Source organism: Pelophylax lessonae (assembly GCF_965119305.1).
Source record: "Pelophylax lessonae genome assembly, chromosome: 8".
Lineage (NCBI taxonomy): Eukaryota > Metazoa > Chordata > Amphibia > Anura > Ranidae > Pelophylax > Pelophylax lessonae.
Genome location: NC_138775.1, coordinates 123,489,644 through 123,507,157, shown reverse-complemented (window position 1 = coordinate 123,507,157; position 17,514 = coordinate 123,489,644). Strand labels below are relative to the sequence as shown.

The 17,514-nt window shown below is 43.2% G+C and overlaps 1 protein-coding gene across 1 annotated transcript in view; it reads right to left on the bottom strand.

The window, feature by feature from the left end:
* SERHL2 (serine hydrolase like 2) overlaps window positions 1–17,514 on the bottom strand; it is a gene marked incomplete at both ends in the record, with an annotated part of 881,593 nt that overhangs the window by 30,887 nt on the left and 833,192 nt on the right. The window contains one exon of the mRNA XM_082266295.1: window positions 14,433–14,526. Within this exon, the coding sequence (XP_082122421.1) occupies window positions 14,433–14,526 (94 nt within the window). The remainder of the gene's footprint in view (window positions 1–14,432; window positions 14,527–17,514) is intronic.

Below are 17,514 nucleotides of genomic sequence, written 5' to 3'. Positions count from 1 at the left end.
CTGGATAGAGAACTGGCTCCAGGGGAGAGTACAGAGGGTGGTGATTAATGGGGAGTACTCGGATTGGGCGGGTGTGGAAAGTGGGGTCCCCCAGGGTTCTGTCCTGGGACCAATCCTGTTTAATTTATTCATAAATGATCTGGAGGAGGGGATATCGAGTACAATCTCAGTATTTGCATATGATACTAAATTAGGCATGCCAATATCTTCTATGCAGGATGTGGAAACCTTGCAAGCGGACCTGAACAAAATAACGGGGTGGGCAACTACATGGCAGATGAGATTTAATATTGAAAAATGTAAAGTAATGCACTTGGGGGCCAGAAACCAGAAAGCAAGCTACTCACTAGGGGGGGAACCTCTGGGTGAGTCTAGGATGGAAAAGGACTTGGGGGTACTGGTAGACAACAGGCTTGGCAGTGGCATGCAATGCCAAGCCGCCGCAAGCAAAGCCAACAGAATACTGGGATGTATAAAAAAGGGGATTCACTCCAGAAATAAAGAGATTATTCTCCCGCTCTACAAGACTCTGGTCCGGCCACATCTGGAGTATGCTGTCCAGTTCTGGGCACCGGTCCTCAGGAAGGATGTTCTGGAACTGGAGAAAGTCCAGAGAAGGGCAACAAAAATAATTAGGGGAATGGAGGACATCAGCTATGAGGAAAGACTACAAGCACTGAACCTATTCTCTCTGGAGAAGAGACGATTGAGGGGGGATATGATATCAATGTACAAATACTGTACTGGCGACCCGAGCATAAGGAACAAACTATTCAGAGAAAGGAGATACAATAAGACACGTGGCCACTCACTAAAACTTGAGGAAAGGCGGTTTAACCTTAAAGTGCGTAAGGGGTTCTTCACTGTAAGAGCGGTAAGGATGTGGAATTCTCTTCCACAAGCAGTCGTATCAGCAGGGAGCATTGATAGTTTCAAAAAACTATTAGATGGACACCTTAAAGACCACAACATACAGGGGTATACAATGTACGGTTAAAAGCAAACACACACACACATCATAGGTTGAACTGGATGGACTGATGTCTTTTTTCAACCTCACTAAGTATGTAACTATGTAACTATGATTGCAAAATCTGCTGTGGACACATAGAAATACCGTACTTTTTGAGCAAGGTTGCTCTCAGCAGGAAATTTTTGGATTACTGAACTGCTTTTAAAGACCTGTCAATGTGTAGGGTTATATACAACATATTCTTTATATTGTGGATTTTCATTATATACTGTACTGTAGATGTGTGTGGATGTTAAGGTAATGCGGCGTTAAAGTGGTTGTAAATCCTTAATACCTTGAACAGACAATCTCAACCTTAAGCATTCATTAAACTTCCCCAAAAGCTAGGAATTGATGTTTTTTATACTTTTTTTGTAAGCAGTGTTGCTCCCCATCACGTGACTGCAATCCCAATTCACTGGCAAACACAGAGCAACCAGGGGGCGTTTACATTTTCTTCTAGCCCCGTCATTCATGAGAAGACATGTGAGAGGAAGGGAAGATGAGAGTCGGGTGGGGTAGAGCTGAGTGGGGCAGAGCAGAGCCGGCTGGCAGATCTGGGACCAACAACTGCACCACAGCATGTGACATGGATACGTCACAAGAATAGGAAATGGGAATTGGGACTGAGTGGGGCAGAGCAGAGCTGGCTGGCTTGGATAACCAGGACTGAGGGTATACGGAAGTGTCAGTGTGCAGGGACATTCAGCTGCACAAATCAAACATTGTCGGCACAAGAGAGGAGGGGGTCATGAATAGCATGATTACAAAGCTGTTTCTAATCAACCATTCAGGAACCTGAAAAGTGGATAATACAAACGTGGATGTCAGAAAGAATAGAAATCTGTGGGAGATTTTAATTCTTGCCTGGAATTCCACTTTAGATATTTCTCTTTCACCTTTATCTCATCTGCCTTAGGAGTGCATACTTGCAGATCTTCTTAGTCTAGATCCAGAAGCTGGAGATTTGCTAATTCCTATGGAAAGCATTTGGCATAAATGTCCACCCCCATTCAGACTACAGTTTCGCTTGCTCATATAAAGCCACTGTTACATATGTACCCAGCCCTGCCTGTTATAACCCCAAACTTGCCTACTTTTTCAGCTACTGAACTTAGAGCCTGACCCCAGATTGTGGAACCTTCCTTGAACAGGGTCAGTTCTTTGGACTTTAATAGCCTGAATTCTCTTGAAGGGCCCGATTCCAGCAAGTTTCCATGGGTTGGAACCTTACAGGCATCTAATATTGGTAACTATCGCTCATCATCAAGCAAGGCTGACCAGCTTAGATCCTCACTGTAGCACTCTGCACCCTCTGGGTTAGAGGAATCTTCCCTAATGCCAAAAGTTTTTTTATGGATGGTGCTAATTACAAATTCCTAAAGCAACAACATCTCTGTATATGGAGTAAAAAACAAACGGGAATTGTGGGACTTTTAAGGTGCTTAAATAAATGTACCAAGTACACAATGTATAAGGGGAGGGTTTTGGGACTTTGAATGAGACACATGGAAGTGTCTCCATCCCTGGTTCAATAAAACATAAAAAAAGGAAGTTGGGACTTTAAGTAAGGAGCAATGTACAAATAGGCCAAAAAATTAGAAACATATAATAAAATTGCAAAATTTATTTGCGGCTACTGCAGCATATAAAATACATGATATCAATGAAATGTCATGATGGAAAAACATGACAACACCGAAAAGGTCATGGATCAATAACAATGAATACATTACAATGATGGTGGTTAGAGAGGTAGGTAAATCATGGGAGATGAGTGTTGTACAAAATGCACTAAGTATATTCAGCATAGTAATGGCATCATATATTGCTCGATGCGTTTCATCGACCATGAGACACTTCTTCAAGAGCGGATGCACAGAAGAATATCTAGAAAAAATGTACTTCATGAGTAATGAGTATTAAACAGAAAGTGTGAGTAACTCAATCTGTATATCAAATGATGGATGAGGTCCTCTCCAATAATTTACCTCACAAACAGCATATAGCGATGTATAAGTGCTGATGACCAGGGACTGTCAAAAGCGTCTGGGACGTCTGTAATGGGAACTGAGGGAGTAAAACCTAGGGGCACAAAGATGTACAGGAATCGCACACAATAAAAATCGCCATGAGGATGAGTAAGAAAGTAGAATGGACAGGGCAATGAGGATTCTGGGGGTAAAAAAGGTAGAAGAGTGTATACATGTAAAGATGTCCATATAGAAATGCCAAACGGCATATAAAGAATGACAAATAAAGTGTGCCAGAGAAAGTGGGAAAAAGGAAAGATGAGAGAAAAGATCCATGCTGGTCGTATACAAGTGCACCAAAGGAAGTAACCCAATGTATTTGTGAAAAGATAAGGAGTAAGAATGAAGTACCCAATGAAGCAGCATGAATGGTGTGAAAGAAAAAGCATAGAGTGAAAAAATGTACCCAGGGTGAATAGAAGAGTACTAGAAGAGTAATGAAATACCAAGAAAAGTGGGAGTAGATAAACAGAAATACAGTGATGTGGAAAAGTTAGTATGACCACCAGGATTACCTACAGTGCCTTGCAAAAGTATTCGGCCCCCTTGAACTTTTCGACCTTTTGCCACATTTCAGGCTTCAAACATAAAGATATAAAACTGTAATTTTTTTTGAAGAATCAACAACAAGTGGGACACAATCATGAAGTGGAACGAAATTTAATGGATATTTCAAACTTTTTTAACAAATAAAAAACTGAAAAATTGGGCGTGCAAAATTATTCAGCCCCCTTAATTTAATACTTTGTAGCGCCACCTTTTGCTGCGATTACAGCTGTAAATCTCTTGGGGTATATCTCTATCAGTTTTGCACATCGAGAGACTGAAATTTTTGCCCATTCCTCCTTGCAAAACAGTTTGAGCTCAGTAAGGTTGGATGGAGAGCGTTTGTGAACAGCGGTTTTCAGTTCTTTCCACAGATTCTCGATTGGATTCAGGTCTGGACTTTGACTTGGCCATTCTAACACCTGGATATGTTTATTTGTGAACTATTTCATTGTAGATTTTGCTTTATGTTTTGGATCATTGTCTTGTTGGAAGACAAATCTCCGTCCCAGTCTCAGGTCTTTTGCAGACTCCATCAGGTTTTCTTCCAGAATGGTCTTGTATTTGGCTCCATCCATCTTCCCATCAATTTTAACCATCTTCCCTGTCCCTGCTGAAGAAAAGCAGGCCCAAACCATGATGCTGCCACCACCATGTTTGACAGTGGGGATGGTGTGTTCAGGGTGATGAGCTGTGTTGCTTTTACGCCAAACATAACGTTTTGCATTGTTGCCAAAGTTTGATTTTGGTTTCATCTGACCAGAGCACATTCTTCCACATGTTTGGTGTGTCTCCCAGGTGGCTTGTGGCAAACTTTAAAGGACACTTTTTATGGATATCTTTAAGAAATTTGTTGTTCTATGGACAGAGTCTCCCACCTCAGCTGTAGATCTCTGCAGTTCATCCAGAGTGATCATGGGCCTCTTGGCTGCATCTCTGATCAGTCTTATCCTTGTATGAGCTGAAAGTTTAGAGGGACTGCCAGGTCTTCGTAGATTTGCAGTGGTCTGATACTCCTTCCATTTCAATATTATCGCTTGCACAGTGCTCCTTGGGATGTTTAACGCTTGGGAAATCTTTTTGTATCCAAATTCGGCTTTAAACTTCTCCACATAAGTACCTCGGACCTGCCTGGTGTGTTACTTGTTCTTCATGATGCTCTCTGCGCTTTAAACGGACCTCTGAGACTATCACAGTGCAGGTGCATTTATATGGAGACTTGATTACACACAGGTGGATTCTATTTATCATCATTAGTCATTTAGATCAACATTGGATCATTCAGAGATCCTCACTGAACTTCTGGAGAGAGTTTGCTGCACTGAAAGTAAAGGGGCTGAATAATTTTGCAAGCCCAATTTTTCAGTTTTTTATTTGTTAACAAAGTTTGAAATATCCAATACATTTTGTTCCACTTCATGATTGTGTCCCACTTGTTGTTGATTCTTCACAAAAATTACAGTTTTATATCTTTATGTTTGAAGCCTGAAATGTGGCAAAAGGTCCCAATGTTCAAGGGGGCCGAATACTTTTGCAAGGCACTGTATTACCAACCATTGTGTCCATCAATAAGGAGAGTTCCTGGGTAAAGGATGATCTGAATAAAGTGTGGTCCTGAAAAGGAGGTGTATAAATACACCTCATAAAGAGCCCGAGGTGACTCCCATAATAAAATCGCAAATACATTTTGCGATTTTATTATATTTTTCTCATTTTTTGGCCTATTTGTGCATTGCTCCTCACTCAAAGTCCCAACTTCCTTTTTTATGTTTTATTGAACCAGGGATGGAGACACTTCCATGTGTCTCATTTAAAGTCCCAAAACCCTCCCCTTATGTATCTGATTTAGGGATGGAGCAGCTTTGATATTTTAGGCCTTCCTTTTATTAGCCTTTGAGCTATATTTAGGTTACTGCCCCCTTACACAGGGTCAGGTGATACATATTTTACAGCATTATTTATTTTCATTTTTTGCTGGCCCTACACCCATAAGAGTTACCTCCTTTTCCATCCTCCATTTTTCACTATTTGCATTTCCTTTCACACCATTCATGCTGCTTCATTGGGTACTTCATTCTTACTCATTATCTTTTCACGAATACATTGGGTTACTTCCTTTGGTGCACTTGTATACCACCAGCATGGATCTTTTCTGTCATCTTTCCTTTTTCCCACTTTCTCTGGCACAATTTATTTGTCATTCTTTATATGCCGTTTGGCATTTCTATATGGACATCTTTACATGTATACACTCTTCTACCTTTTTTTACCCCCAGAATCCTCATTGACTTGTCCATTCTACTTTCTTACTCATCCTCATGGCGATTTTTATCGGGTGCGTTTCCTGTACATGTTTGTGCCCCTAGGTTTTACTCCCTCAGTTCCCATTACGGACGTCCCAGAAGCTTTTGACAGTCCCTGGTCATCAGCACTCATACATCACTATATGCTGTTTGTGAGGTAAATTATTGGAGAGGACCTCATCCATCATATGATATACAGATTGAGTTACTCACACTTTCGGTTTAATACTCATTACTCATGAAGTAAATTTTTTCTAGATATTCTTCTGTGCACCCGCTCTTGAAGAAGTATCTCATGGTCTACGAAACACGTTGAGCAATATATGATGCCAATACTACGCTGAATATACTTAGTGAATTTTGTACAACAATCATCTCCCATGATTTACCTACCTCTCCAACCACCATCATTGTAATGTATTCATTGTTATTGATCCATGACCTTTTCGGTGTTGTCATATTTTTCCATCATGTCATTTCATTAATATCATGTATTTTATATGCGGCGGTAGCCGCAAATAAATTTTGTGATTTTATTATATGTTTCTCATTTTTTGGCCTATTTGTGCATTGCTCCTCACTCAAAGTCCCAACTTCCTTTTTTATGTTTTAAGTACACAATGTATACCTATTAATTTAAATATATATAATTTATTTATTAACAAAAATGTAAAAACAAATTAATTAAAAAAATTTTTTGTGCTATGTGAGATTGTTACACTCTGATGTTCTGTTTACGCTTTAATTAGCTGACCAGTTTCAATTAAAGGAAAGCGTAGATGTCAATCTGACTGATGAACAAATGAAATAATAATCAATATGAAAATTGACATATCCATATCTATATATGTATATACATACATACATATGTAAAGAAAAACATTGTCTCTATAGACATCAAAATGCAGCTTGGAGCTCAACGAAATGCAGACACATAAAGGGTATCTAGACCAAGACAAATTGTCATGGATGAAAATTTGTCTTGGTCTACCCGGGCGCCGCCCCAATGGGGGCTGCACTGGTCTTGTTGGGGGCGTGGTTTGCGATCGTGTCCTCCGGGCCTTGCCTCCCTACTTCCGTTGCCTCCCACTCTCAATCACAGCAGGGATTTTCAGCTTGTGGGAGGGACTGAGTGACCCACAGAGGGGCCAGCCTGGGGAGAGGACGGGCCGCATCTTGGTCTCCTGGCAACGCCACTGCAGTTCCCCGCTCTGATGTTTGCATCATGTCCCGACGTGCTTCACGTCAGCTTGACGGAGGGAGATATAAAAGGAGCCAACACTAAATCACAGCTCAGATGTTGTGGACACTGTTAAAAAGGTAGCTCATCTTTTATATTCTCTTTGCAATTTATCTCACATTCAAAATTTAATTTTTTTTTCCAGTTTTTAGGCTGATTACCTTGTAGTGAAAAAATAGAATTTTTGTAAGAACTTACCGTAAAATTCATTTCTCTGAGTCCTCTGACAGACGCAGCCTCTTCCAAGTTTCATCACTATTGGGTAATGGCGCCCTCTGCAGGAGCAGGCTAGGTAGTGAAACTTCATTAAAAAGCTTTAACTAGACACACCTTAGGGGCTGTCCCTCTCGACATTACCCTCAGACACTTAGAGCTTACTAAACAGTTTCGTAGCAAGCAGTTCAGAAAGACAAACAACTCCAAAATAGAGGGGCAGGGGCTGCATCTGTCAGAGGACTCAGAGAAAATAATTTTAAGGTAAGTTCTTACAAAAATTCTATTTTCTCTTACGTCCTCTGACAGATGCAGCCTCTTCCAAGTTTCATCACTGTTGGGATGTCCCAAAGCAGTGCAGGTGTAAGGGATGGGAAAAGATTCAACCAACAGAACGGTAACGTGTCAACAAGGCCAGAACAAAACGTGGCCAACAGGGCGACAAAAGCTCAACCAACAGAATCTAACCCCAAAACAACAAATTTACCCCAAGAAGAGAAAACATGTCTCTTCAAACTGCAGCGCTCAAAACGTTGCGGCCAAAAGGAAGCATCCAAGGATGCCATCACATCAATCTTGTAGAATTTGGTAAAAGTGTGCACAGGCGACCAGGTCGCCGCTCAACACACCTGAGCCACAGAAGCCTGATGGAGAAAAGCCCAAGAGGCACTCACGGCTCTGGTAGAATGTGCCCTCACAGGGAAAGGAGGCACCTGACCCTTGAATGAATAGGCCTGAAAAAGTCTGTCAGATCCATTTTAAAAATGGTTGCAGCGGACGCAGCCGAACCCTTTCGAGGCCCTTCAGGAAGGATAAACAGGGAATCAGACTTCCAAAAGGATTCCGTGGTGGACAGGTAAACCCTGATCACCTGAACCACATCCAACGAATGCAAGGCAAATTCCTTGGGATTCTTAGGCTTCACACAAAGCGAAGGCAAAACAATATCTTCATTGAGGTGGAAGGCAGACACCACCTTAGGGAGAAAAGAGTGGTTGGGTCGCAGAACAACCTTATCCCTATGAACGACCAGGTAAGGCGAACGGCAGGACAGAGCCGCCAATTCAGACACTTTGCGAGCAGAAGTGATAGCCACCAGGAAGGCAACTTTCTGGGACAACACAGGCAGAGGTATTTCTCTGATGTTTTCAAAGGGAGGTCGTTGCAAAACGGACAAAACCATATTAAAATCCCACGGAGGCAAAGGAGCCTTCCGTAAAGGAGCCGGATGATGCACCCCTTGAATAAAGGTGCGAATCAGGGAATTAGTCGCCAAGGGATGCTGAAAGAAAATGGCCAAGGCCGACACCTGACCTTTAATCGTGCCCAAAGCCAAACGCTGTTCCACACCTTTCTGCAAGAAAGCTAGGACCCTCGCCCCGAAAAGGAGCGAGGATGCAACCCTTGTGATTAACACCAGGCAATGTACGCCTTCCAGGTACGATGATAAATCTTCCTTGAGGTAGCCGTCCGAGCTCTCAGCAAGGTAGGAATAACAACAACAGAGAGACCCCTGTCTCTCAACACCTGGCCTTCAACCGCCAAGCCGTTAAAGCCAGAGAACATAAAGCAGGATGGAAGATCGGCCCCTGAGACAGCAGATCTTCCCTCAGAGGTAGCTGCCAGGGAGGCTCGATGACCATCTTGACGAGGTCTGCGTACCAAGACCGACGAGGCCAGTCTGAGGTCACCAGAATCACTTGCACCTGTTCCAATGCCAACCTGCGGAGGAACCTGGACAACAGCTGAATCGGGGGAAAGGCATAAATCAGCTGATACTGGTGCCACCAATGCGTCTGTGGCGTCTGCCAGAGGATCTCGAGCTCTGGCCACGAACCTTTCCATCTTCTTGTTGAGACAAGATGCAAACAGATCCAGGTCCGGAGTCCCCCACTGCTCAAACAAACCATTCTGTCCAAGGACAGGGGATTCCTGTTACATTTTCAAGAATCTCTGCTTGCAGAGGCCTTGTGTGAAACTGGGCAAACGGGATCGCCTCGTAGGCTGAAACCATCAGCCCCAGGGACCTCACGCAGGTCCGCAGGGAGGAGAGATCATTGTTCCTGAGGGGCCATGTCTGCAACATCTGGAGTTTTTCCACCGGGAGAAAAACCTTCGCCTGTGCGGAGTCCAGGACCATCCCCAGATACTGCAGACGTACTGACGGAGTCAGTGCCGACTTCTGGAAGTTAATGGTCCATCCGAACTCCTGAAGCGTCTGAACCGTGACCGTCAGATCGCCCGACAGAGTGGCACATGAGCTCGCCCTCAACAAGAGATCGTCCAGATAACCGAGGACTGCAATCCCCTTCTTGCACAGCAGAGCCAGCACCTGGGCCAAAACCTTGGTGAAGACCATGGGAGCCGAAGCTAGACCAAAGGGTAATGCCACAAATTGAAAGAGCTCCTCTGCCACTGCGAAGCAGAGATGCCACTGATGACCTTCGTAGATAGGGATGTGCAGATACGCATCCTTTAAATCGATGGAGGCCAGAAAATCCCCTTGACTTAAAGACGCCACATCCAACCGGATGGATTCCATCCGGAACTTCTGCACCCGCACAAAGCGGTTCAGTAAATTGAGGTCCAGAATCAGATGAACCTTGCCCTCCTTCCTGGGCACTGTGAACAGGTTTGAATAAAAACTGCAAAATCTCTCCTGCTGTGGAACCGGGACAATAACGCCATGAGCAACAAGGTCTCGCACTGCCCCCTTTAAAGCCGTCAGGCGATCGGGAGACAGACGGAGATTTGATGGAAAGAACCTGTCTGCGGGGCGAGATCGAAATTCGATCTTGTACCCTGAACGAATCCGTTCGTGAACCCATTTGTACTGAATCAGGGACAACCAGGGTTCCTGAAAGTAACGCAGACGTCCCCCCACCCCTGAAACGGGTGAGGGCGTCCCTTCATGCGGAAGACGACTGGGCCGCAGCCCCGGACTGACCGGCCTTGGGCTTACCAGACCACGGCTTCTTGTTACCACCTGAGGCCTTGAAGGACTTCCCTTTTTCCTGCGCCTCTGAGGCACGAAAGGGCCCCGATGAGCCTTGAAGGAAGGACCCCGCATGCGATTTACCATTTGCGGATTGGAGCATTGGAGCAGGAGGGTACCCCCTTTAAGACCCTTGATTATCTCATCCAAGGAGTCCCCAAAAAGGCATTCCCCCAAATAGGGGATATCAGACACAGTCTTTTTGGAGGCATGATCTGCTGACCAGCTTTTCAGCCATACCATCCGGCGGACTGCAATCCTCACCACAGACAATCTTGCGACCAGGGGAGCCTCTTCCAGGGCCGCGTCACAAAGATACACCATGGCCTCAATGAGATTCAGTGGAACCGACTCAGCCCCGAAGTTGCGCCTAAGCACCTTAATCCATTCTGTAACCGTCTGAGTGACCAGCACTGAAGCGAACACCGGCTTGAGGAGTGAGCCCGCCACCAAGTACATGTGGTGGGAAAGGGACTCCACGCGCCTATCCATCGGGTCTTTCAACACCGGGGAGTTCTCTCTTTATTCATCCTGGAAACAGTGTGGTCCACCTTAGGTGATACCGTCCAGCAATTGGAAACAGGGTCCGCAAAGGGGTAATGCCGTTGAAAACGCTTAGGCACCGCCAGCACGTGCTTAACGCGATGCCACTGCTCGTTCACGATATCGTGAAACTCCTCGGGGTAGGGGAAAACCTGGGCTTTGCGGGACCCGAAGGAAACCCGCTTACCTGACAGGGTGGGCTTATCCTCAATGTTCAAAGTCTCCCTAACGGAGCGAACAAGTGCTTCAACCAAAACGCGTTCCTGCGCTGCAGTGGAGGAGGACTCCTCCTCCTCACCGTTTGAGTGTGCGGACAGGGATCCCTCAGGGAGGGCAATGTCCATGGCAACCATGTAAGGCTCTGAATCAGAAGACTGAGAGGGCATCGGCCGTTTTTGAACATTACCTTGTAACATCATAAGATAAACTTTGGACGCCAAAGTTTCAATTGCTGCAGATAAAGAAGCTAGGGAAGGTGATCTGAAAGCCCCGGATGCACTAACAAGCTCAGGGGTGAAATTGTCACCCTGGGACTCCATATTAGCAGAATATAAAAAAATGGAGCACTGGCCCTTTAAATCGGTGATTCTTGTTCTGGTCTGAGCATCATGGTCTGTGACCTCTCTTGGGTCCTTAAAGTAGTTGTAAAGGTAGAAGGTCTTTTATCTTAATGCAATCTATGCATTAAGATAAAAAGCCTTCTGTGTGTAGCAGCCTCATACTTTCCTGAACCCCATCTCTATCCAGCGATGTACACGAGTCCATCGGCCATCCAGGACTCTCCCTCCTGATTGGCTGAGACACAGCAGCGGTGTCACCGGCTCCCGCGGCTGTCAATCAAAGTCAGTCAGCCAATAAGAAGAGAGAGGGGGCGGGCCGATATGCAGCTCCATGTCTGAAAGGACACATGAAGCTGCAGCTCAGCTCGAGTGCCCCCATAGCAAGCTGCTTGCTGTGGGGGCACTCGACTGTTATTTAAAATTAAATAAAAAAATGAGACTTTACAATCACTTTAAGTCGTTTCACTGTTCTATATAAACCTCATCTCTTCCTGGTTCAAATTTGGGCTTTGGGCTTTCTGGTTTTTGCAGATGGCTCCTTGTTCTATCTGAGGCCGTTGCCCACCACTCAGCTGCTTTTTGGTTTGCTCAACTGTTTTAGAATACCTGAATTTCTTTTTCTTTTTTTTTTTAAATAATTTTATTGGTTTTTCAATCAAATGTAACAGGTAATACTCGTACACAAAACAGTGTACAAATACGAATGTAGATGACACTAACAATATTACATGTTTGAGATAACACATAATCAGTGGGAACATGAAAAAATAACAATTCGTATACGGACATAACAACAATGCGATATGTAGTAAGGTTGCAAAGTGTACCCTTCGACTAATTAGGTAGTTTAATTATAAGTGTACAAGCAAGTATGTCCCTATTGGGGCACCCAATCGGGGGCACTTTTTGCCCCATGGGGACGGCCGCACTGAACCATATCGACATGTTTGAGATAACACATCCGTGGGAACATGAAAACATAACATTTAGTATATGGACATATCAACAATGCGATATGCAGTAAGGTTGCAACGTGTACCCTTCGACTAATTAGGTCGTTTGATTATAAGTGTACAAGCACGTACGTCCCCATTGGGGCACCCAAACGGGGGCACTTTTTGCCCCATGGGGACGGCAATACCGAACCATATCGAACTCGCCAGAGAGGGGAGAGTAGAAGTTCAAGCCACAGAGGCCATGTATGCCTCCCATAACTTCCATCTTTCCTTGAATTGTCTAAAATTATGGGGAGAACAGGATAAAATTTTCTCATACTCATAGGATTCTTTTACAATCTGGATCACCTCTTGGCAGGTTGGTGATAGTGTATCCTTCCACTTGCGAGCTATGGTTAGTCTAGTGGCATATAAGACATGTTGGACAATCACTCTGCAAAAGAGTGGGAACCAATCCAGCCCAATACCCAAAAGGGCCTGCTCCACTCTTAATTTATTAAAAATGCCAGTAATGTCAGCTATTAGTCAATGGATCGATGCCCAAAATCCTCTCAAGGACAAACAAGACCATAGCATGTGTACCAGTGTGCCTACTTGACCACATTCCCCTTCAACAGAGATTGGAGTAGGCAGTGTGAAATTTGGCAATAACATATGGGGTCCTATACCAACGGAGATGGATTTTCTGTGCCCCTTCCCTAAAATTGGAGCATTTGGTAAGTGCATAGTTCAACCGAAAAGCCTTTAGCCACTTGTGCCTCTGTGAAATTTTGTTGTAAGTCTCGTTCCCACTTCAACTGGGGGTAGGACTTTACAAATAGAGATCTATCATTCAGTGAGTTGTAGAACAGACTAATACCCCAGCTTCCCGACGTGTCAGTGAAACAGAATTAGTATATCTGTCTTGGAAGGGTGAGTTTAGTTGTGGGTAATGTTGAGAGAATGTGCAGTACTCTCTGTAGTTCAAGTATTCAGTTTAAAAGACAGAGAATCTCAATCACAATTCTGGGAAAGAAAGTAAGTTAGAGCGTTGGTATAAGTCAGATATACGAGTCAAGCCATACGTTTTCCAATGGGCTATATGCAGATCCAGAGAAAGAGCGCTCATTGTTGCCAATTTAATGGGCAGATGGGAGGGGTCGTCACCTACAGTCATATTGGCCAGAAAGTACTTCCAAGCCAGCAATGTGGCCGATATAGTGGGATGTTTACCAATCAGGCGCCCATGGGAGAGGTGGAGGGCTACCACTAAATCAGCAAGTGAAACATGGGGCATGGAAGATTGATCCAGAGCCTGCCATAAGGGCGCAGGTGATGTAGAAAACCATTGTTTTCATTGGGATAGTATTGCTGCCATGTGGTAATCCTTCAAGTCGGGAACCCCCATTCCCCCAACCATAACTTGTTTAGTAAGTACTTTGTGTGAGGTTCTTGGTTTGCTATCTTTCCATAAATACGTGCAGGGATCTATAAAAAGTGTGCGGGACCTGAATGGGGAGAGCTCTAAAGGTAGAATACCTGAATTTCTGTCTCTCCATTGAAGATAAAAATAAAAAGATTTTTACACTGACAGTAAACTTTTTTTTTTTTTTAAGTCCTCTGAGAGACATAGGCCCTGTCCCTCTGTGTTTACTGGTGCTGTGTACCGTTGCTCACAACATGGGGGCTGGCCTTTAAACCTATATTTATATTTAAGCATATAACCCAACTGCTTCAGAATTCCAATGTCCCTGAGTGGACTTCAAGGAAAAAGATTTTATGGTAATAATAAAAATCCTATTTTTATATATACCCCTATGTATGCATACAATTAGCTGCAGGACAAGTATTGCAGATAATATGTATACTCTAAGTCGTGAAAGTATTATTTGACCTTCTTGTAAATGTACCGAGTCTTCCTACGCATTTAATACTAACTATCAAAAGAAAAAAACATGCTTGTCTTCAATCACTCTCTTTGTAATCACAAAAACAATATACCACCTTTTGAATAAGTAATATGAATGAAGACAATATAGTGCTCAAACTTACATCCTTTAAGCTCTCTTTGTATCCATGTAGTATAGCCTGCCCCACATCTGTATAAACACCACGCAATAGATCTGCAGACAGTCCTTCATCAGCCCTGTAGTATGAAAAAATACTTAATGTGAGCAAAAAGGTTGATTCATTCACCCCAATTTCAAAAGTTCTGTTTTTTTCCCCCCTCTATTATATTAACCGCATAATTCACACATGAATAAACTGACCTTAGCATGTACAGTATCTCACAAAAGTGAGTATAACCCTCACATGTTTGTAAAAAAAATGTTATATCTTTTCATGTGACAACACTGAAGAAATTACACTTGGCTATAATGTAAAGTAGTAAGTGTACAGCTTGTATGATAGTGTAAATTTGCTGTCCCCTCAAAATAACTCAACACACAGCCGTTAATGTCTAAACCGCTGGCAACAAAAGTGAGTACACCCCTAAGTGAAAATGTCCAAATTGAGCCCAATTAGCCATTTTCCCTCCCCAATGTCATGTGACTCATTAGTGTTACAAGGTCTCAGGTGTGAATGGGGATCAGGTGTGTTAAATTTGCTCTCACTCTCTCATACTGGCCACTGGAAGTTCAACATGGCACTTCATGGCAAAGAACTCTATGAGGATCCGAAAAAAAGAATTGTTGCTCTACATAAAGGTGGCCTAGGCTATAAGAAGATTGCCAAGACCCTAAAAACCGAGCTGCAGCACGGTGCGCAATACCATACAGTGATTTAACAGGACAGGTTCCACTCAGAACAGGCCTCGCCATGGTCAACCAAAGAAGTTGAATGCACCTGCTCAGCATCATATCCAAAGGTTGTCTTTGGGAAAAAGATGTATGAGTGCTGCCAGCATTGCTACAGAGGTTGATTGGGTGTGGGTCCGCCTGTCAGTGCTCAGACCATATGCTGCACACTGCAGCAAATTGGTCTGCAAGGCTGTCGTCCCAGAAGGAAGCCTCTTCTAAAGATGATGTACAAGAAAGCCCACAAGGACATTGATTACTGAAACTATGTCCTGTGGTCTGATGAAACCAATATTATTATTATATAGGATTTATATAGCACCAGTGCTGTATTTTGGCCTAGGCCAACAAGGCCCAGGCCAAGGGCACCCTTTTGCAGGGGGGCAGCAAAAAAGCTGCCCCCCCTCCACCTGAGACTCTATTGGCCACTGGTTGCTAGAGCCGCCTCTCTCACCCCCCTCTCTCTCTCATCCCCTCTCTCAACCCACTCTCTCTCACCCCCTCTCTCTCTAACTCTTTGACCCCCCCTCTCTCACCCCCCTATCTATCTTCCCCCCCTCTCTCTCATCCGCTCTCTCTATCCCACCCCTCTCACCCCCCCTCTTGTTAGATCTCAGGGGGTCATGCTGGGACTTGTAATCCTTCAATTTTGGAGGAGTCACATTTGTTTAACCACTTGCCTACAGTGCACTTTCACCCCCTTCCTGCCCAGACCGATTTTCAGCTTTCAGCGCTCTCACACTTTGACTGAGAATTACTCAGTCATGCAACACTGTACCCATACAAAAATTGTGTCCTTTTTTTCACACAAATAGAGCTTTCTTTTGATGGTATTTGATCAATACTGGGTTTTTATTTTTTGTGCTATAAATAAAAAAAGACTGAAAATATCGTGAAAAAACGCATTTTTCTTTGTTTCTGTCATAAAATTTTGCAAATTAGTCATTTTTCTTCACAAATTTTGGCCAAAATTTATACTGCTACTTATCTTTGGTAAAAATAACCTAAGTAAGTGTATATTATTTGGTCTTTGTGAAAGTTATAGAGTCCACAAGCTATGGTGCGAATCATTGAAAATTGATCACACTTGTTCACACCTGATGTACTGAAGGCCTATCTCATTTCTTGAGACACTAAAAAGTCAGGAAAGTACAAATACCCCCCAAATGACCCCTTTTTGGAAAGTAGACATTCCAAGGTATTTAATAAGGGGCATGGTGAGTTTTTTGAAGTTGTCATTTTTTCCCACAACTCTTTGCAAAATGAAGATTTTTTTTTTTTTTTTTACAAATTGCCATATTAACAGGTTATTTCTCTCACACAGCACATGTATACTTGCAACTACACCCCAAAACACATTCTACTACTCCTCCTGAGTATGGCGATACCACATGTGTGAGACTTTTTCACAGCCTGGCCATATACAGAGGCCTAACATTCAAGTAGCCCCGTCTGGCATTCTAGGAGCACAAATTACACATATCATTTCCTGACAACCTATCGCACTTTTGAAGGCCCTGGAGCACCAGGACAATGGAAACCCCCATAAAATGACCCCATTTTGGAAAGCAAACAGCCCAACGTATAATTTTTGAGGCATAATGAGTCTTTTGAATATGTCATTTTTTTTCCACAAGTTTTTGGAAAATGTGGAAAGAAAATGAAAACACATTTTTTTTTTACACAAAGCTGTCCATTTATGCAATATTTCTAACACATAGCATGTACATAGCAAAAATTGCACCCCAAAATACATTCTGCTATTCCTCCTGAGTATGGCGATACCACATGTGTAACACTTTTTCACAGCCTGGCCACACACATAGGCCTAACATCCAAGTAGCGCTTTACACAAAGTTGTCCATTTATCCACTTTAAGACTGGGCCTATTTTTGACACTTGGTGTTTACAAGCTAAAATCATTTTTTTTGCTAGAAAATTACTTGGAACCCCCAAACATTATATATTTTTTTTTAGCAGAGACCCTAGAGAATAAAATGGAGATCGTTGAAATATTTTTTATCACACCATATTTGCGCAGCAGTCTTCCAGATGCGATTTTTTTGAAAAAAATTCACTTTTTTGAACTAAAAAATAAGAAAACAGTAAATTTAGCACAATTTTTTTCCATAATGTGAAAGATAATGTTACGCCGTGTAATTAGATACCCAACATGTCATGCTTCAAAATTGCGCATGCTCACAGAATGGCGCCAAACATTGGTACTTAAAAATCCCCATAGGCAACATTTTAAAAATTTCTGCAGGTTACTAGCTTAGAGTTACAGAGGAGGTCTAGGGCTCAAATTATTGCTCTCACTCTAACGATCGCGGCAA